This window comes from Typha angustifolia, chromosome 8 (assembly GCF_048772165.1).
Source record: "Typha angustifolia cultivar Huaian chromosome 8, ASM4877216v1, whole genome shotgun sequence".
In the NCBI taxonomy this organism is placed as follows: domain Eukaryota; kingdom Viridiplantae; phylum Streptophyta; class Magnoliopsida; order Poales; family Typhaceae; genus Typha; species Typha angustifolia.
The window spans coordinates 2,494,105-2,514,767 of record NC_133246.1 but is presented as its reverse complement, the minus strand read 5'-3'; the positions used below and the strand labels follow the sequence as shown (position 1 = coordinate 2,514,767).

The 20,663-nt window shown below is 37.4% G+C and overlaps 3 protein-coding genes across 5 annotated transcripts; all 3 read right to left on the bottom strand.

Annotated features, from left to right (window-relative positions):
• Window positions 1-97: 97 nt before the first annotated feature.
• On the bottom strand, window positions 98-14,462 carry LOC140764813 (uncharacterized). 3 transcript variants are annotated; one of them, XR_012105095.1, is made up of 9 exons: window positions 13,933-14,462; window positions 12,078-12,209; window positions 10,455-10,581; window positions 8,690-9,120; window positions 8,232-8,308; window positions 8,002-8,137; window positions 2,307-2,510; window positions 1,284-1,599; window positions 98-648 (listed from the first exon to the last, which is right to left on the bottom strand). XR_012105095.1 is itself a non-coding variant. In XM_073103595.1 (8 exons), the coding sequence occupies exons 1-8, from the start codon at window positions 14,395-14,397 to the stop codon at window positions 1,540-1,542; spliced, it is 1,632 nt and encodes a 543-aa protein (XP_072959696.1). In that variant the 5' UTR covers window positions 14,398-14,462; the 3' UTR covers window positions 655-1,539. The 3 variants fall into 3 exon arrangements, 1 of the variants encoding a protein (XP_072959696.1); XR_012105096.1 differs by lacking the exon at window positions 98-648 and having other exon boundaries at window positions 655-1,284; window positions 1,463-1,599; XM_073103595.1 differs by lacking the exon at window positions 98-648 and having other exon boundaries at window positions 655-1,599.
• Window positions 14,463-14,865: 403 nt separating this feature from the next.
• Window positions 14,866-17,868, bottom strand: LOC140764814 (alpha-galactosidase 1-like). The gene is made up of 15 exons (XM_073103597.1): window positions 17,709-17,868; window positions 17,568-17,626; window positions 17,380-17,436; window positions 17,103-17,137; window positions 16,931-17,034; window positions 16,745-16,820; window positions 16,572-16,630; window positions 16,434-16,499; window positions 16,260-16,343; window positions 16,036-16,100; window positions 15,840-15,922; window positions 15,656-15,746; window positions 15,510-15,559; window positions 15,283-15,426; window positions 14,866-15,074 (listed from the first exon to the last, which is right to left on the bottom strand). Exons 1-15 carry the CDS (start codon window positions 17,855-17,857, stop codon window positions 14,985-14,987), a joined length of 1,212 nt encoding a protein of 403 aa, XP_072959698.1. The 5' UTR covers window positions 17,858-17,868; the 3' UTR covers window positions 14,866-14,984.
• Window positions 17,869-19,235: 1,367 nt separating this feature from the next.
• Window positions 19,236-20,392, bottom strand: LOC140765805 (aquaporin TIP3-1). Its single transcript, XM_073105056.1, has 3 exons — window positions 20,115-20,392; window positions 19,769-20,016; window positions 19,236-19,622 (listed from the first exon to the last, which is right to left on the bottom strand). The coding sequence occupies exons 1-3, from the start codon at window positions 20,245-20,247 to the stop codon at window positions 19,236-19,238; spliced, it is 768 nt and encodes a 255-aa protein (XP_072961157.1). The 5' UTR covers window positions 20,248-20,392.
• Between the last annotated feature and the right edge of the window lie 271 nt (window positions 20,393-20,663).

Below are 20,663 nucleotides of genomic sequence, written 5' to 3'. Positions count from 1 at the left end.
TAAACTTGTCTAGGATAACTTTCGTGGCCTGATGAACATTGGAAAAAAAAAATGTAGAGGATGCCTTGTATTCTATTCGTTTAATAGAGATGGCTTGATACATAATAAGAGTGGAGAAATAGGCAAAGACTCTTTTTAACACAAGCTCTCTCTATATTCGATTACAATAGCGAACAGCACCACAGAGAAAATAAGAACAAATCAAATGGTAAAAATAAATACAACACGAGAAGAAGAAGAAGAAAAAAAGAAAAAGAAAAAAAGAGAGAGAGATAACCCTAGAATATTTTTAACATTGTCATGCGACTCCATCACGGTGATAGACGAAAGGCGCGAGAAGATACGATGCCTTGTATTCAGCAGGTGAGTCAAATCGAAGTGCTTACGCTCTGATTAGAAAATTCTACACATGGACGATAATATCAGCGTCACGCATCAATAAAGGAATTTTGGTTTCTTCCCGGAAGCTCAGGACATTAAATCTGCGGCAACCGGACGTGGACTGCACGCCATCTTATCTCTCTCCCCTTCTTCTTTTTCTTGTTCTTTTTTCCGTGAGTTGACACGTCACCAAGATTGACCTCTCCTGCTTGCTTGTCCTCCATTTTTCCGAGTCCCTTCCCCCGGATCTCTACTGCTAGTAAATTCCTTCGGTTCAAAGGAGAAACATCACTGTTAGTTAATACGATGAGATGGAATTTCCAGCTTAATAAATTTGTAAGGTTGGGGTTGTTAATAGTTCACCTACTATATCTATTTATACTAAGCGATACTCTCTAATAACAAAAGTTAACAACTAACACGAACAACTTAGTTTGCTGTGCGCGTAGTTCATTTGGGCTCAGCTCGATTAAACTACAACAAAAAACAATGACATATATAAAGAAAAACCAAGAAAGATAAAGACAAGGAGAAGGCATTTGGGCCACCACCACTGTCACATTCGTCTCCCACCACCATGCCGCTCTGCTCCAATTGGTTAGCCTACTAAGGCCCCATCAGAGAGTCAAACCGAATCCTGATCAGTATCTTACCGAACACGCACTTGCTGCCTTCCACTCTCGGAGAAAATGTCAGCTTAACCAATTCAAATCACGGTTGGTGGATCTCTCTTCGTCCGTGCTCAAAAGTTACACAACGGTGAGAAAAGTAAAACAAGAAACGTACGCTATAAGCCCATAAGCATATGCATGGTACTTCTTGGTCCTTTCCAGTGGCGTTGTTAGAGAACTTGAGAGCACTCGAAATTGAATAATGAGTAGAGAGAAGAAAGAGTCTCTTACTCTGCAATCGAACAGAATCCACCAGTCAAACACAGTCCTAGTGGCTGCCTTCTTCACATATAGTATATAGGTGCAACAAAGAGACATGCGGAGTCCCCATCTGTGACTGACATCCGCAGAAACACGCTAGATTATGTACAGGAATTAGTCATAATTTAGTTCTAGATGAAAGTCATCACCATGCTTGCATCGCTGACTGTGTTTCCCACTGTTTGAACGCATCTGCGAAAGTTGATCAATTTGGTTTTCAGCTGGCTCAGTCATTAAGCTTACAGACTGACACAAACTTTTGGACTGCATTATGGTACTGGGTCCCCTGTGAACAAGAGTCTTCTGTCATTGAGCAGTGTATTAATACCCAAAGAAGCATTAGAAAAATATATATGTAGCAGCCACAAATCACGAGAACTATAAAATAAATGGGACAAAAGAATAATGCCAAACTAGTGAGCCTTTTGGGTGAAATTTGAAATTCTGGCTAAATTTCTTGGGTGAAAGACACAGGATATAGCAGCTGGATGTCTTTCTCCTCGATCAACCATGGAAAAAGAATTTTCCAAAAAAGATGATAAAAAAAGAGGATAATTTGATTGCCCTTCGCACAGGAAAATAAAAGCCACCAAATATCTGACTCAGTCAAGTAGGTTTGTTCGGTGTGCAATTAAGTCACTTATCTCATGGGAGCAAGCTAGTTATACAGAATGGAAAGTTCAGCTAGTTAAATTGACGCAGAATGGAAAATCCAAGTTTAAAATTATTATCTCAATTGATATGCAAATACTTATCTTCCAGGACATATTCAAAGCATGAAACAATTTCAGGGTGTGTATGTAAACCTAAAAAGAACTGGAATTTCATCTTTGCAAGCTGGAATTTCTGACTAAATTATAGGCCTGTAGCATATATATAAAAAAAAAAGATTGTCCTTTGCCACGACTAGATGGATACAATAATTAACGAGTACATGCAAGAAAAGAAAACCACAGCAAAGGGAAAACAAATATCTAAGATTAGTTCGATTACCTCCCAGTAGAGCTGGTTGCAGTCTGTGCATTTCCAGAATTCCAAATTTCGGTTAAAGAGGCACGAAGGGATGATTTGAAATCCTTTTGAGGCTTCAATAGCTTCCTCAATAGTTAACGGTTTTTGAATGAAGCTTCCATTGCATTTTGTACATCTTGACATGAGTTGTTCCTCTGAGATCTTCAATTGGAAGGTCTCAATCACCTGTAACAGTTAAATCAACTTAAATTTGGCATGCTGAGTGCCATAAGTATTTTAATGTTAATTATACGTATACACGTACCACAACAGCATCAAGGCTTTTAAAGAGCTTCGAAACCTTTAAGAGTATATTTATTGTGATCAAACTATAGACAGACAATATTGAAATCCAAGAAAGATACACTAAAGCTACTACCAGCATATCTTCAAACCATATGTGCTTTGGCAGATTTTTGTAAATATCATTGTTAGCTCATTAATTTATAACTTGATCTAGTCCAATCAAGAAATTTGATTTTAACATGATCTCAGCGACAGCACATACATAACTCATATTTCCTGAGGGGTCAAAAAGTAGAAATAACTAGTAAGTATAAACCTTACTCAAATAATGTCAAATAAGTACTGGATTTTTAACAGTCATGAATCAGGACATGAACAATTCAATGACCTTCAGGTAGAATTGAGACTGGAAAATCTATAATAAAGAGCCCAGTCCAAAAAAGCCAATGGTAAAAGCATAAGTTTTGACATATGCTAAAAACTGATGGCTCTAAAAACAGTACTTCAAAATCTATCTGTCATTGTAATTCGAAATCAGAAATGTTTTTGAATGGACCCAATCGGAAGCCGGCAGATCAGACCTATTTTAGATGGAAGCAACTAAATAATTCCCTGCAACTTATTTCTTGGTTAGTTTCTTACATAAGGATCAGATTTCAAGGTAAGTCAAACAGCTTGTCAAGAAGAAGCTCAAACAGGTTACATCTTTGTATATGTAGAAGGAACGATAACCATACTGAACATGCAGAAAAAATTGGTTAACTTTAACCCATAACAAAGATTGAGAAGTAAAATATTCTTCTCGATGCTCCATATTTTCATCAGAGAATAGATCAAGTTTCCAAATCATAAAGCCTATATTTGATTACACTCAGATTGCTCCCTAGAAAAAAAAAATATTGCTATGCTGCCTTCAGTTTCAATGATGTACCTTTCAAAATACTTCTTTTTTTTGGGACAAAAGGCCGAGGCCCTGTTTCATTGAAACTATAAAACATTCACACAGTTTACAGATTGAATTTGATAGAAACATCCACCAAATTCCAGTCACAGCAGATCCCCCTAAAAATAGAATTAAAAGCAGAAAATACCCAACCTAAAGGGGTATCTCAAAAATAAACCAACACCAATATCTCAGAACCAAAACACACTAAGCAAAGTTATCACCACCACCACAATAACCAAACAACATATCAGTAAATGGTGAACAAAACAATAAAGATAATGTCTTCAGGCTGCAGAACCACCAGGCCGACTCCAAGGAGTTTAGATGATACTTATCGTCTTCCTGAATCACCACTGGCCAAGAAATGATCTTCTTTGCCTTCTTTGCAATCTGCTCCCATTGGCATAAGAACAAAGATGTTATTCTATGTTGTTGAGCATCCCATTTCTTTCCACAATATTTAAAATTCTGCTATTTTGTTATATCCAAATACTCTAAATCAGAGCAGCTAGCCAAACTAATACAAGTTTGTCATTGTCTCTCTTCTGACAAAATTATTCCCCTAGGAACCAATCTTTCACATGCCTTGTGTTAGAAGTGATCCCCGTGAGATTTCTGGCTTCATTTATATTCTTCTTCACATATTAACAGTTAAAAAATAGTTGATTTGCTGATTCCTCTTTAGAACAAAAGACACTGGGCACTGCCAATCCACCCCTTCCTTAACAAATTATCTCTCGTTAAAATTTTATTCTAACACATCAGCCATAAAAAAAGCTCACTTTAAGAGAAATTTTCATTTTCCATATCCCAGGAAACCTTTTCAGCATAATACCACCATTATTCAGAAACCTATATAAGGATCAATCAGTGTATATCTCATTGTTATTCAATCTCCACTGTGGCATATCCGGATTATTTAACAGAATGATACCACTGGTCTCAACCAGCGTATTTCATAGTTTGCACTCTTCTTTTTTTTGCTTAGACAACTGCCTTCTGCATTGCAAGTTCCATATATTTTCGTCCCATACCTCCTTTAGAGTAGCATCTGGATCCACACAATCTCAAATAAGTAACTGAACTAGATAGCCAAGCTGCATTCCCCCAGCCATGTATCTATCCAAAACTTCACATTGTTCCCACTTCTCACTGTCCAACTCATCCTAGTCTTCAAAGACTTACTGTTTGTAAGACACCCTTCTAAAAAGAGAATACTCTATCCAAATTAGTAGTATGGAAGGCCTAATCTTAGCCCTTCTATAATATCGTTGCCTAACCACCTCAGTCCAAAGATGACCGTTAGAATTAAATAACATCCACCACCATTTTGCTAATAAAGCCCTATTCATATCAATAAGATCTGTCACTCCCAAACCCCCAAATTCTTTTTTCATATAGATTTTCCACATTGCCAATCTCTTCTCAATTTTATCAATAACCGGGAGTCCAATCACACTTCCTAAGCTTGTTGCCATGTAAAGGTAACCCAAAATATTTTATGGGCAACTTTTCCATTTGACAATTCAGTAAATGTGCCATCCTCTTCCCTTTCTTTATATTTGACCACAAATATATAAGGGAACTCTTCTCAAAATTTATCTGCATCTCTGAAATTGCCTCAAAACAGTAGAAAATAAATTTTAAGGTCCCTACTTTTTCATCAGCCTTTGGGAAAAAAATGGTATGACCCGACTTGGAAGGGTCTAATTAGTTAGATCGAGTCCTTTTATTTTAATTCCTATATGGCTATTTTCTGCACTTAATTTGGTTGAGTGAGCCATGTTAAATTCTGCACTATGTAATTGGGCTCTTTGGTCATGAGCCCACCTAATTTGATTCTATGATAGCCACCAAATAGTGTAGTAAGCACCCAAAAGAAGATTATTGGACATTTGCCTAGTTTCTCTCTAGCTCTCCCTAACTTTCCCTCTCTCTCTCTCTCTCTTGCTCCTAGCCCCCCTCCTTTAGAGGTCGGCGACGCCCAAGGACAGCTCGAGCTCCACTAGCTGCCTTCCTTCCTCATTGCCTGAACTCTATCACCCACCTAAGGCTAGTTCTCTTTATCCCTCCCTTCCCTTAAGAGTAGTAGATATTTCTCTCTCTACCCAAGCTTAGCCCTTATCCTCTCCCAACACCACCAGCATCCCTAACCCTTCACTACTATCTACCTTACCGATGTCACCCCATCACTGCCGGCCTACTTTCACCATCCCACACTTAGAAGCCGTGCCTCTATCCACAGAACCCTAAAAACCAGTTCTAAACTTTATCCTGCAACTCTGCCCTTTTTTACCTTCCATCACTTATCTGATGATATATCATTATCTAGCTATGCAATATCAAGATATTAGATTCGTTGGAAAACTCTCTTTTAGATCTACAACATATCAAAATCTCACATCGATCCAATGACTAAATCCTCCAAAAAGTCTTTCAAAAGATCCGTCTTAGTTGCTGTCCAAAATTGGTTGTGGACTAAAACGGGTTGCTTCGAAGGAGGATCACAGCAAAAAAAATCAAGGTATCAGCATATTACATATTTATTATCCTTTTATCTCTAAACCCAAGCCAGTTAATATCCTATTAGCTTTAGTTTGCTCGATCATTCTATTTAAATTATCAATCACGAATAAAAATAAATAAAATGACAAAGGATCCTCTTGTCGTAGCCCTTTTCTATATTTGAAGTACTAGACAAGCTCCTCATTAATTAAAACAACAGAGAAACTCGTCGAAACTAACTGCACAATGGGCCCAATTATCTCGCAATTCTCTCCACTTTAGTATATCAGCTAAGAAATCCCATCTCACATTTATAAGCCTTTTCGAAATCAAGCTTCAACAATATCCCTTCTTCCTTTTCTTCCTTATCCCTATAACAATTTCATGGGCACAGACCATACTATTCAAAATATACCCCTTCGTCACAATCTTATAGTTACAGTTTTAAAAGGTTGATCAGTCTAAAATCCTCAAGTCTTTCAGCTCCCAATTTTTTTTAGAATTAGGACTATCCATTATATAACTCCTAAAAATTTTATCAACTCATTCTTAAATAGATAACAAAAATGGTGATAAAACTTCATACTAAAATCATCAAGTCCCAGTGCTTTGTTCTCAACCATCTCATGAATCGCCTTATACACCTCCTTCTCTGTAAAAGGCACACTCAATAGTTGAGCCTTCTCTTCTCCCAACTTAAAATCCTAGCTTTCTTCATGCATCTTATCGAACAGGTTTTCATAATGGTCAATAATATGATTTTTTAATAGTTATCATCACCCCCACCTACTCTCCATCAATCAATAAAGAACTGATCTTGTTTCTCCTTTTCTTGCCATTGGCAATGGCGTGGAAGGAAATAAGGTGTATTCATATCATCCTACAATAGCTAATTCTGTCTGGATTTCTGCTGTCACAGCAGCTCCTCCTCCTTATAGAATTGAGTAAGCTTAGAGATCAGACCCCCCTCTAGCATTCAATTTCTCAACAGTTAAGTTCCCTTCTTCCCCCAAAGATCCAACTTATTAATGTCTCAAGCAGATGCCTCTTTTAGCCCGATCTATCTTTTTATTATTTTTGCTCCACCTTCTCAACCCTTGCCTCACATTCTTGATTCTAGTTGTCCAATTATCCATATCAGACATTCTTTCCACAAAATAATTCCACCACTTTCTCACCAACCCATCAAAATTATTTTTGGCAAAACAATAAAGCTCTAACCTAGAAATATTGTTTTTTAATATTCTTAGAACTTAAATTACCAATAAAGGCACATAATCAGAATAGACTCAAGGTAAGGCAGTGACTTTGGTTAGGGTAAACCTACTTTCCCAATCAGTAGTAACAAAAATTATGTCCAAAAGAGCCGGAACTAGCTGTTCTCTCATATTGGTCCAACTGAATTTCCTTCTGGTCATTTTCAGCTCTACCAACTCTAGATCATTTATCACTTTATTGAAAGTGCTTCTTTCTTGCCATCCCCTCTTTTCTTTTCTATCAAAGATATACCTATGGCATTGAAATCACCACCAACAAAGCTAGTCAATATCCTACCACTGTTTCATCAACCACATCTCCTCCTATAACACATTACATTACTCCCACATGTTTATGTATCATGAGAAAGCGACCATATTATAAGTACTATAAATTAGCTTAGTAGCAAAACAATTACAGAAGAAACACATGGGGGAAATGTCTTTGAAGACTTGCATACCTGGAGAAGATGTATGAACGATTTCTTACTCATTAAACAAACTGCATAATTATATGCTTCTAATTTGTTATCCGTTATGTCAACATGCACTCCATAACAAAATCAAAACTTAAAATACTACATCTAGTAAGTAGTAACAAGTTGAGCATAAGAAAATGGATTACTTTTAATCTTAACCAATGTATATCATATTCCAGTTAGCAACAATTAGCTTGAAAGTTGATGACAGGTTCAAGAAATATCTAGCAAACCATTATAAGTACCTCAAGCAGTTGGTCATTCTTCAGCAGACTCCTCACTTTATATACTTGATTCCTTATTAAGTACTGATGTTTCAATAGTTTCACATCACGTGTGAGAAGTATCCTTTTCTCCTTGTATGCTTGATTGAGTAATTGCCTAAAAACAATAAATAACTTTTAGTTTAAAAAAAATAGGTACATTTTTTTTTTCTCTTATAGAAAAATTAAGTCAATAGATTTAGATCATCAACCTCGGTTCAGGTTTTTTCACAAATGGAATAGCAGCATCAATTCCAACACACCGCAAATGCTTTGCCAAACCTTCGACCTGTACAAATCCAATTATACATGTAATTGTACTTTTATTCAACCATATATGAAATAGAAACAAATAGATGAGTACTTTCCACCGTCAAAAATTGGAAAAGGCCATCAGACAAATGAATGATGCAACTAAGGATGTAAAGAAGTTCATGCTGACCCATGATTGCAAGATATACAATTGAGTTCACATTCTGTCAATTGTCAAATACTCAAATATCAATAATCTAGTTTCAAATATGAAAAGTGAATATTTGCAATTATCTAGTGATACACAATGCTTGCATGAATCTTAGGATACACCTTATTACAAAGCCATGTATGTTGACTCAAGCAAAAATAAGCAGCTAGGAAGCAACTACATAACATGGATGAAGAGAAATCTTACCATCACATCACATAAAAACTTTGGATATCCATCCCCACCAACAGAAGGATCCCATGGTGGAGGACCCTGCCAGTCACTATTGAAGTGCAACTGCACCTTGCAATTTGGATCGACCAGTGACTGTTGTTTTCCTTTTCGCCTCGAGGATCTGGGCTTTTTGTCCGACTCCTCCAATAGAATCTTCTCACCATACTCCCCGACAATGCTTGTGATGCAATCATCAAAGGCTAGAGTGCCTCCACATGAGTATGAGTCTATTGTACAATGACTTAAAATATTTTTATCAGAAATGGATGAATTTACCATATCATTTACTTCAGAAGAAGTAATACATAAACCATTATCTAAGAGGTTTGGTTCTTCGTTCATTTCATCCGGCTCAACAGACAGAATAGATGGATTCAGCTCTCCACAGTTGGATAAACATTTTCCTGAAATAATCACCAAGAACTACAAAGTAACCAAAATAATCAATTCACAAGGGATGAAATCATTTTAAAAGCAGAAGTAAAAAAGACCAAGATTGACAAATTTTGTCAAGCTGGAAGTTACTAAAACGAGTGAAAAGGAGAAAATAGAAAGTTATATTATTTCATGAGCAACAGTGTCTCACGGATATATTTAAGTTTAACATCCACAACCAAACCATCTTGACTCTTCTACCATTACTGAATAATGTGTATAGCTATTACTCTAAGTTCTGAGTTCTGACATGTATCATACTTAGAATACCATTGAAATCATGTCAATCAATAGTTGATCATTAACTGATAAAAAACCGTTCCTATTCAATCTTAGGCACTGAAGATGAATACATAGTAATGTTTAATCTGCAGAATAGATGACCATAGGACGGTTAAATCTACCAGCACCTAATCTGGTTGTAAGAAAGAATATAGGCAGTACTGTCACCTCCCCGTCCCTGTGTTTCCAGTAAACAGCTCAGAACCACTGAATGTTTCAGTTCATATGTTCTCACAGAAATAGCATCTGCATGCAGACCCGATGAAATACTCAGAATTTCTTAAAGTTCTGAAGCTAATATATGATGAAATCTCGAACAACCTTTTCAGCAAGCCTTGGGCATTCAGATGCCTAGATACAAAAAGTTCCGGAGGTGCCAAGGAAACATAGAGATTCTTATACTTCCAATTAAAGTAGACATGAAATTCAAAGGAAACAAAGAAATCAACTAGCACTAAAAGATCGTATGATATGGAACTAAGTGTGCTTAAATGACCTTGTCATCTTACAAGTACACCTAAAAATAGCTCCAGAAATTCACTGACATGCTCTAAACATCAACTAGGCTCTTAAATTTCGTGACCTTGCTCTTACTACAGGTTGTAGCGGTTTACAATATTGAAAGCCCCCCAAACAGTCAGGAAAGTATATCCAATCTGCTTGCAATTTTCTTTCACAATACCAATAAAAAACTTGGAGAAATAATTGTCTCTGAACCAGTGTGAGCCAAGGTGCAGCGAATGGAGGTCAACAACCATTAGATGTTGAAATTGCACACACACCCTTGCGAACTGAACTCATTTGACCTTTGTCAAATGTTTTCTATCCATGGACATTTATAAAGATTTATAATGAAGTTCAGCACAGAATAGAAATATCATTTCGTTATGAAAGTACCATTTTTAAGATTTATCTAACTGTGAAGAATTTCACAAAAATTTCAAAGCACAAGATTGAAGAAAAAGAAGGGAATAATAAATAAAATGATTACAATGAAAAACTTCACTACCAAAGAACATACCTTCTTCAGTAATAACTTTTTGCTGAAAAACAGTAAATACTTGTAGCAAGTAATATGCATCAGCTGCAGCATATAATATCTGCTCTTCACTTAAAGGACGGCATGACCAGTCGCTACATTGGAGTTCCTGAAAATAAACTCCATATGACAATCTGTTGCCTCATAGCAGTGGTAATTATGACCATTTTAAGGAGAATAACAATAACAATATTATCATGATAGATAACCAATTGATCCAAATGCTTCAATTGTTAGATAACATACCAACAATTTATATTATGCCTTAACACACCCCTCACATATGGCCCATTATGCACCGAATGTATAAAATGATAGACAAGAGGATGACAACCCCACATTGTACCAAAATAGATAATAGAGAACAGGGATTAATCATTGGACAAGGTTTAAACTTTTGATCTTAGAAAATTTGAGACTTACACCATGTTAGATAATCAATTTAATAAGAACTAGAGCTACTAGATAACGGAAAAATAATATATATCATGCCTTAACGAAAGACAAATCCATACAAGATTGTAATACCCTAAATATCATAATCTAAAACAATTTGGTAAACATTTTTGCCTCCATGAAAATGAAATTAGAGAGCAATACAATTTCTCCTATCATGATGATTTAAGTGTTGAGCAGTTTGGTCCACACCACAAATCATAATTTCAGTTGATCCTAAGACTGACCACGCTGAAATGGATCAAAATTAGCTATACCAAATGAAGTGACTAGTTTTGGTCTAGCATCGGTTAGTTTCAACTATATTGGCTGTAATGGTGGATGAGGATAGATCATATTGATTGAAACTGACCAAAATTGATTTTTTTTTCAATCCGGTTAGGATCTAAAATGGATCCGACCTAGAGGACACCAGTAATTGATGTCCCCAATTTTTTTTTGTTTTAGTTTTTCAACTTTTACTCTCTCTCTTATACACACGCATACAATCTCCTTTCACTTCACCGAGCGCCTCCGACTACTTCACACTCTAGTGAACTCGGATGAATGTTTTCTTTTTCCCCTTTAATTTCTCTCTCTCTCATTCTTTAAGTCTCCAACTTTATTGTTGCAAAACAATAATGAAAAGAGAGATTCTTTTCTTCATCTCATTTTCATAGTAATAATATACAAGCACAGAAATTTATTAAATTCAGCTCAAAATTTATCATAAGTTTGGATGAGTATTTTTTTAGATTTAAGCTTTATATATGAGCAATTTTTATTTTCTTATAACTTTCGCTTTTCTAACTTCGCAAAAAAAAAAAATCCTGTATTTTTAAATCTTTTTTCAAATTTTACATAAATAAAATATAATCTGATACCGTATCGGTTGATATATTTGATATGGGCTGATATGTATCATTTTTTGGGCAGACATATCTCGATACTCTAAAACTTGGTCACATTGGAAAGGTCCTAGCATAGCACAAAATATGGATAACCCAACATGGTACAATCCAAGTTAAAATGAAGTTTAAAGTCGACCATTCTAGAGGTCAGTTTCTTCTTATTATGAATTGTTGTTCTATAAAGAGGACTAACGAAATTTAAATTGTAAAAGCCTTTTAAAAGCTTATTATAAAAAAGGACAAGTGAAAGTAACTGCACCTTAGATAGAGAAATGTTTAGCAATTCCTCACAAATAGTCGCCAAGCTTTTAGTCTCCCTTGAAAGCTTTTTCCCTAAACTTTGATTCTTTAGATGATGGTAAATGTTGGTAATATCTAAGAAGGGCTCCACCTGATAGACAAAATCTTAGAACATCATCCCAAAAGTTATCACATTTGTATAGGAAATAAGGAAAATATCATGATATAAAATATTTTGTTTAAAAAGTTCCATTCCAAGTTCCACTCAAGTAACAAACTAAAAGAAATGATTAATGAGTCAATGGAAGGTCATATACAGGTACTTGGTAAATTACTGTCTACTCTGATAGCAGATTAGCCTAATACAAAATTTTGTTTATACTAGAAGAAAATAGATACCTCAAACATCAATTAGCAAAGAAATAAAAAAGAAACAGTAGATGCTATAATTTATTCAGGTTATGCCCACTTCTACAAATAAAAGGATGTCAATAGTTAACCAAGGCAAATGTTATTACTTATTACATGCAATTGCATTGCCAATGGCTATGGATGAGAAATGATAAAGTAAATTCAGAAAACAGTTAAGACATAGCAACAGAACTCAAACCCACCAGGTAAAATCTTCTTGTTCTTTTGATATTTGGATTTCCATGGTGCAAATTGTCAAGCAAGGCTCCAAAGTCAAGCCGGCATTTGACCTTCTTTTTTAAACCAAAAGTCATCTCATCTTAGTACAGCGTTAACATCTTCTTGATTCTCCTCTCCTTTTTTTTTTCAATTTGTTCACACATTATATTAGTTTCCTTCAATCTTATGTTACATCCTCTGAGTTCTCGACCACATTCTACATAATGTTTTTTCCTCTTTCATGTTTTATATAACATTATTAACAAGATTTATTTAGTGAAGCTTCCCCTCGGACATTAATCTATTTTAATCATCAAGTCAGAAAAAGTGTATCAAACTACTAGTAAATTCAGTAAGTTCTTCTCAAGCTAGCGTTTTAAGATAGCATAAAGTAAATCAGATCTCTTGTTTTTCCTCCCCATCACCAAATCCTCAATTTACTCATATATTAACACTTTCATTTTCTAGTTGATCATTTTGACATCATGTTATCTGTAAATTTGCTTTCTCCCTGTCAGCAAATTATTCTCATGCATCAACACTCAAGCACAGGCATAGTTGGTTGAGTTAAAGACTAACCCAAGTCCAAGCAATCTATGAGAGATCCATCCAATCATACATAGGCGTCTCCCATCTAATTATAAACCAATCTAATCAGAATAACATTGGTTTTGGTTGAATTAGGTCCAATTGATCCGTTAAGGTGAGTAAACCATGGGATAAATCTGAACTATTAACTAGCATAATTATTTGGAAGGAATTTAGCAAGTCGAGGACTTTAAAGGCTCAAACAATCTTAGGAATCTTCCAGGTAAATCATACGCGTTCAAAAGGAAAGAAAACAAACAAAAAAAAAAAAAAAACACTTGTGCACATTGGTATGTATATATACGGAATAGGGATGCATAACGCCCACATACTTGAAAAACAAAGAAAACCTATAGATACAGGTCCCAAAAAAGAATTTGCAAGTATTTACAACATTATCACTAGTAAAGGCAATAGAATGCAGTCTTTTTCCACGTTTAACTAGAGAAACTCTTTACTTGCACAATCCACATTTAATTATTTAAGATCCGACTCGTTATCATTGTCCGACAAATAAACGAGTCCATAGGTGATGTTTGTAATCAACAAACTAGGTCAGATAACTTCTTCATTCAAATCATGTACCAAGAAATTCATAGGTCTCAAGGTCTCAACATATTCAAACCCCAATAGAAACGAAAGAAAAGATTAATTACCCTCTCGAAACCAGAACCGCAACCTTGTGACGCGAAGGTGGAGGAGAGATAGACGAGGTCCTGCTTAAACCTGAACCCAAGCTTGAGCACCTCAGGCGACTCGAACAGCTCTCTTAACAGCACCCAGAGTTCGGCGAGGGGAACGGATATGAGATCCACGAGGAACACCGGTGAGGAGCCGCCGACAACGACCGCCTGATCAGACGCCACCGGCCGGATCCGGCAGGCGATCTGGAGAAGGGTCACGGCGGGGAACGACGGCGGGGTAGCGGCGCCATCGCCGTCTCCAGTGGTCTGAGGGCGGCGGAGGCGGCGGCTACGTTGGGGCTTCCACTCGGCGTCGAGGGCGACGACGGAGGAGTGGAGGAGGGCATGGCGGAGGAGGGAGAACTCCGGGGAGGAGGTGGAGGTGACGATTTGGGTCTCGAATGGCGGTGGCGCGGATTTCGAAGCGGATGGGTCCATGAATTGGAAAAAGCTTTTGGCTCTTGCTTATGGTGTCGGTGGGAAATCGGGGAAAGTAAACGTGTGCCATGCCATCTAATAGAAATTTAGAATATTCATTTCATTTCACACCCTTCTTTTTAATAAATTACATTGGGTAAAATACATTTATATCTTACTAACTTCGGACACAACTTAGTTAAAATTACATCAAGGTGAATTCAAGGGGGGTAAAGTAATTTTATTCTACAATATAAGAAAATAAAATACATTTAACCTAATTAATTGTCTGAAGTTACTTCTAGAAACTTCTTTATTAATGCATTTTTCATAATATCACAGTTGCCATTAAAATGGAGAGGGTTTGAATAAATCATGGATTAAAATAACTTAGATTATATAACATACCAAGAATGTCTGTTTAAAATTAGTTATATACTATTTTGAATATATATATATATATATATATATATTAAAAGTCATTGACAGAGTTGTAACAACATTCAACTGATTCATCTTTAATAGAAATTAAGTACCAAAAGACAGAGAGAAACTATTTCCTTTTTCTTTTTGTTTGTTTCCTATGATCCAAGTCCTTCTGTGATGATCTACTTTGGTTGTAACATAAACAGCCTGCATGAATGGGGTCTGACAGTGACTGTCAGCTCTCCTGTTAGCTTCTCCTTCAGTGTCTTGTGCTGCAGGGAAGCAAAAGAAAAGGTTACAAATTTTCAATCATACAGTTGTAAGATGTGCATAAAATGCATTGATTTCTTTGAAAACAAAATAGTTAATAGATTGCCAAGGTGATCTAGGAAACATTGTAGACATCAGCAACTCATCAATGCTGAGTTGCTAATTTCTGGCCTGAGAATGAATGAATCAATATAAACAGTACATATTTACCTTCCAAAGATCTCTTGCTTCCACAGTTGTGTTTGGAGGAATTCCAATTTCTTCCCAGTGAGCTGTAATCGTGCTCGATTTTGTAGCTGCTCGGTTTAATAGAAGGACTACTGTCCTCTCTTCGGATAGAGGTCCAGCCCATACCTGCAGAAGCATCCAACTTGATGGCCAATTCATACAGTGAATGAAAAGCTTTCTGAATTCAGTACATAGAAGAAGTTTTACACCTCAAGATCTCCATCTTTCTTTACTTTCTTCGCTTGAATACCGATAGGATCTGTCCATGCATTACAAATGGCATTTCAGAAGAATGAGAAATTGTTATTAGCGCGGTTCAGTATCAGTATGTAGGATGAACTCTGAATTTTCTGACCTTGATTTATCGCAATAACTTCATCGTTGGTAAGGATGTCGTAAGTCTCTTTCGTCATGTTTCGTACATCGCAACCAATTATAAGAGGAGCCTACAGAATTACAACGAAATATATAACTAAGGTGATGCAACTTGTTGGTGGATGTAAACAATTTACGATAACTGTATAAAGGTGTAAATTTACCTTTGAAACAGCCCACAGGCTGAAGTGTACAACATATTCATCTTTTGTCATTCCTCCATTTCCAATCTCTAGCATGTCAGGATCTGAAAAGGGAACAATACATGGTCATAGAATTCTTTCTAGAGTACAGAGTATGGTGTTACAAGATTTATGCCTCAAGCTGTTAAAAAAGCAGCCAACTTTTGTTGCCTGTTACCATTCCAACCACCAGGTTTCGCATATTCGGCGTAAACTTCATTCTGATCAATATTCCAGAGCATACTGCAACAGATATGTGATCCTATGCAAGTTAAACTTTACAGAAAATGAAATGAAAGATACTGCATGAGATTCCACACTACCAAGTCATCTTATCCCACAGCAATTTGTGCATCGTAGTTTTTTAGCTTCTTCTTTGTTTCAATCAAACATGAGACATACCTAGTCCATGTATCATTGATGTCACCAGTTGTTCTCCAACTATTCCCTACCATATCACCCCATGTTGCTGGATCCTCATACCCCCTAAAATTCCATACCAAATTTGGTCATCCTAATAGAAAAATATCAAGAGAATGCTGAAGACAAGAAGTAGCCATGCAAATATTGCTTTACCATTCACACAGAGAGTAAAAGATTTGGCGCCCTGCCTGCCTTAGAGATTGAGACATTTTTCCAAACCTACATAACAGTTATATAATGATAATTTTAGTACCGCGACGATAACTTATATCATCGAAACCTAAAGATTACCTCACAGTTTCATTTGAACCATCAGTGTAGCAGTTGTCGTACTTCAAATAATCAACACCCTGCATTCATTAAGTTCAAAATGAAGTGCTCTGCCTAATATACAAACATGGTTACACTTAATCTAACTATAAGAATTCGAATGGAAGTACTCAGAAAGTTTTTCACATTCTTACCCATGATGCAAAGGTTTCAGCATCTATGTCTTCATAACCAAGTGATCCTGGCATCCTATTGCTACAGGTTCGGAACCTAAGAATGACAAACAATCAATTTATTCCACCTTATTTATAATTATTATGCCATAATTTCTAAGGACTGCTCAAAACGAAGAATATGATTGCTTAAAGTAGGATACTTACCCAGCAGAGGAATATATTCCTAGCTTAAGCCCCTTGCTATGGACATAATCTGCAAGGGCTTTTATTCCTGATGGAAATGTCATCTCATTTCCAAGTAGCTCTCCCTGAAAGTTTCATACAGTTGTTTATATATCTCTCACTTTCATGTAATTTTCTAAATTACTTGAATTACCTTTAATGTGCGATTATAGTTTGCCCAGCAATCATCTGCGTCATTAAGAAGGTGAAATTTCCATTAGCTGCTCAATATAAAAATGACCAAGTTGTGTACACTTAGTAAATGAAATTCTGAACTCACTGAGAGCTAAGTGCAACAAGTTTTATCTTTCTTCATTCTTAGCTTCTTCCTCTCTTTCTAGTTATTTTTTATCTCTTATTTTATTCAACACTCTCATCTCTCCTTCCTGTATGTATATATAAACAGAGTAGAATGGCAAAGAAAGGAGTACCTAAGTTCACATACTCATATCCATGCTTTGCAAGACCAGTAGACACCAGTGCATCAGCTGTTATAGAATCAATAACAAATCTTTAGCACAACTATAAAAAATAATTAAAAGACAAATATACATCATACATATATAAAGTTAAAGTATAAATCCTTCTGTAGAAGTTAGAGAGTAAATCAATCTTTTACCTGTTTCTTTGATAATTGTTTCATTGAGACTGCAAGCAAAATAATTCCAGCTATTCCATCTGCAATTTTCACAAACTATCTTGTTATTTATTCTATCCATTCTATCTATGGTGAACAAGATAATAAAAGAAGAGTACTTGCCCCATTTGAGGTGTCAAACCAAGCCCATTGTCAAGCAAACTCCTCCGGTCATCATCGTCGGCGGCCACCATCCTCCTCGCCTCCACCCTCATCCATGAGCCAAGAAAAAGTAACAAAACCATGCCATGCAACAAAATGTCCTTCCTCATCTCTTCCTTTCTCTTCCCTTCAGGTAGTACTCCTGAAGCTCCAATGCAACCTTTTAAATACTAACTCCTGGATAGGAATTACTTCCAACCTTTAGCCAGGGCAACTTTACAGCTGTGGATATGGATTCTATGATATCTTGTGGTTTCGGCAAGTTTTTTATTCACATCAAACTGCATCTCTTTACGTCGTAGTTGATTTAAAAAAAAAAACAAAAAACAAAAAGCAAAGTTAAAGCCTAATCTTCCCATCTCTTCTTTTAATTCATGTAACGGATTCTATCCATAGCCACCGACCGGTGAGATCACGTAGCAGTGGAAAAGTAGTTTGGATATCCGAGCCCATCCAGTTTGACTATTTCTTGATGAACGTGGATTTTGTTCTCTATTTAGAAAAGCCATTTACTCTCTCTGTTCATTCAGCTACTCCACATTAAAACAGATAACAAAAGAAGACATGAGAATTGTCACTGCACACCTCCAAACAACCACCAAACTAATGTAATTAATCATCTTCGAATTCAATAATCTCCTATACACAAGGATGGAACCTATTGCCATCTGTAAGAGCTCTTTTGCATATCTGCACTTTAAAAGAAATGCCTTACACTTTCCTCTTTACTGCAGGAACTACAACAATTAGTCTCAGATCACTTCCTCCTTGCTACAAAAACTACAACAGTTAGTTCTAAACTATTTTTTCCTAGTCAAATAATCTCTTGTCGAGATTCTATTACTGTAGACAATCTATGCATAAGCTTTTATTTCATTAGAAATTCCCATCTTCCACAGCCGAGGTATAATTATAGAGGTCCTGCCTCTAGCAGATTCTATCTCTCTGCCCTCTTGTGGGCTACACAGTTCACATTCTTCCTTAATTATCAGTATTCAGAAACCTCCTATTGTGAAAATTCCAATTAGTCCTGCATCCTACGACTAGCCAGCGAACACTCACCAACTTAAGGACGCGGATTAAAGTACTTTATTTTGATTTAGATCCTCTAATGGATATGAGTACATGCATATTATTGTAAGCTCGAATTTAATTGTTGGAATTCGGTGCAGAAATATACGAACATTCGCTCTAAAGATCGCATTGATTTCCCTTTTCAAATTAATTAAAACTTATAAAGGTCCATATATTAGTACAAGCGTAAGATGAGGAAAATAACTGCATAGGTTTGCACTATAAGCTTATTTGTTTTACGATCGGAAATGAACATTAACACCACAAACAGAGCTCTCTCTCTCTCTCTCTCTCTCTATTTATATATATATATATATATATATATATATATATAATATAGAGCAGTCTCCAAACACACAACAAAGATTACGAAGGAAATTAACAAACACTGGACATTTATTCCAACCAAAAGTTTCAGTAATCTTCGGGTGCCAAAGGCTGGTGCGCTAACGGAGTAGTCTCCGCAGGGATCACAAGGAACTCATAGATCGCCCCGGCGATCCCACCCCCGACAAACGGGCCCACCCAATAGAGCCAGTGGTGCCTCCACCGCCAACCGACCAGCGCTGGCCCGAACGCCCTCGCCGGGTTCATCGCCGCCCCGTCGAACGGCGCCCCGGCGAGGATGTTGGCCCCGAGGACGAACCCGATGGCGAGCGGCGCGATCGTCCCGAGCTGCCCCCTCTTCGGGTCGATCGCGGTTGCGTACACGGTGTAAACGAGTCCGAAGGTCATGACGATCTCGAGGACGACGGCGTGCAGCTCACTGACTCCGGAAGCGAGGGAGAAGCCCGGCGGACGCTGCATGTTAAAATTTGTAGCTCAATCGTATTGCATGTGCGAGTTAGATAATAGAATAACGGACCAATAACAATACATATCATCCGCAAGTGGAATAATGTGTATATATATATATAAAGCTCGAAAGTGGAGATTGCGACACTTACCATCCCTCCGGTTGTTAGCCTTAGGAGGAGAGCTGCAACCACTGCACCGAGGAGCTGCGCGATCCAATACAAAAAGGCGCGGATTAGGGAAATCCGACCGCCGACGAGCGCGCCAAACGTGACGGCGGGGTTGACATGGCCGCCGGATATGTTAATGGCCACCGCCACCGCGACGAAAAGCGCTAGCGCGTGCGCGAGGGCGACTACCACGAGACCGCCGGCGGTGGACGTGTCCTTGTAGAGCTTCTCTGTAGCATGCGTGCGTACATGCATGCATGTTCCAATATTGTTATTATAATAGACATGCATGAGCTCACAAATTAGGAGAAACTTTAATGGTATATACCGAGAGCCAGGACGGAGCCTTCCGCGGCGAAGACGAAGATGGCGGTGGCGATGAACTCGGAGAGCGCCGCGCGGATGGAGTCAGGGTGGACGGCTTCCTCGGTCCGTCCGACAGCGAATCGGCGAGGCGGCATGGTTGGATTAATAGTATGGATTGGGATAGAAATCGATCTCTTTTCTTCTCCTCCTCCTCAGCTAGCTTTTGCACGAGGAAGGGAGAAGAGAGAGAGAGAGCTATTATAAGAAAGGTGGTAACTAGTGTGCGTGGACACGTGTGGAAAGGGGAAGTGGGAGGAGTGGCACGTTGAGGAAGGAGTCGGAGAAGTGGGCAGAACCGCTTGCGGTGATGTGCTTATCTTGAACTCGGTCGGAATCTTGGGTTCAGACAAAGAGATGATGCTTAAAGACGAAGGCAGATTAACAAAGGAGCGGATTATCTGCAATCTCGAATGCAGGAACTTCCTGTTTCATGGTACTGGTTCGGGCCGGGCCGGTCTGGGCCCAACTCTAAGCCGATCCAGTTATTAGCTATTTCAAAGAAGAAAAGAGA

Bases quoted from the DNA above. Each gene is read 5' to 3' on its own strand.
- LOC140764813 (XM_073103595.1), bottom strand. From the start codon at position 14,397: ATGGACCCATCCGCTTCGAAATCCGCGCCACCGCCATTCGAGACCCAA. The intron at 12,210-13,932 runs GTAATTAATCTT...TTTGTCTATCAG, and splicing joins GCGGTTCTGGTTTCGAGAGG to GTGGAGCCCTTCTTAGATAT. The intron at 1,600-2,306 runs GTAATCGAACTA...TCTTGTTCACAG, and splicing joins GCAACCAGCTCTACTGGGAG to GGGACCCAGTACCATAATGC.
- LOC140764814 (XM_073103597.1), bottom strand. From the start codon at position 17,857: ATGAGGAAGGACATTTTGTTGCATGGCATGGTTTTGTTACTTTTTCTT. The intron at 17,437-17,567 runs GTAAAAGATTGA...ATTCTATAACAG, and splicing joins AACAATTATCAAAGAAACAG to CTGATGCACTGGTGTCTACT. The intron at 15,075-15,282 runs GTAAATATGTAC...GCTTCCCTGCAG, and splicing joins AAGCAAGAGATCTTTGGAAG to CACAAGACACTGAAGGAGAA.
- LOC140765805 (XM_073105056.1), bottom strand. From the start codon at position 20,247: ATGCCGCCTCGCCGATTCGCTGTCGGACGGACCGAGGAAGCCGTCCAC. The intron at 20,017-20,114 runs GTATATACCATT...CGCATGCTACAG, and splicing joins AGGCTCCGTCCTGGCTCTCG to AGAAGCTCTACAAGGACACG. The intron at 19,623-19,768 runs GTAAGTGTCGCA...TTTAACATGCAG, and splicing joins GGCTAACAACCGGAGGGATG to CGTCCGCCGGGCTTCTCCCT.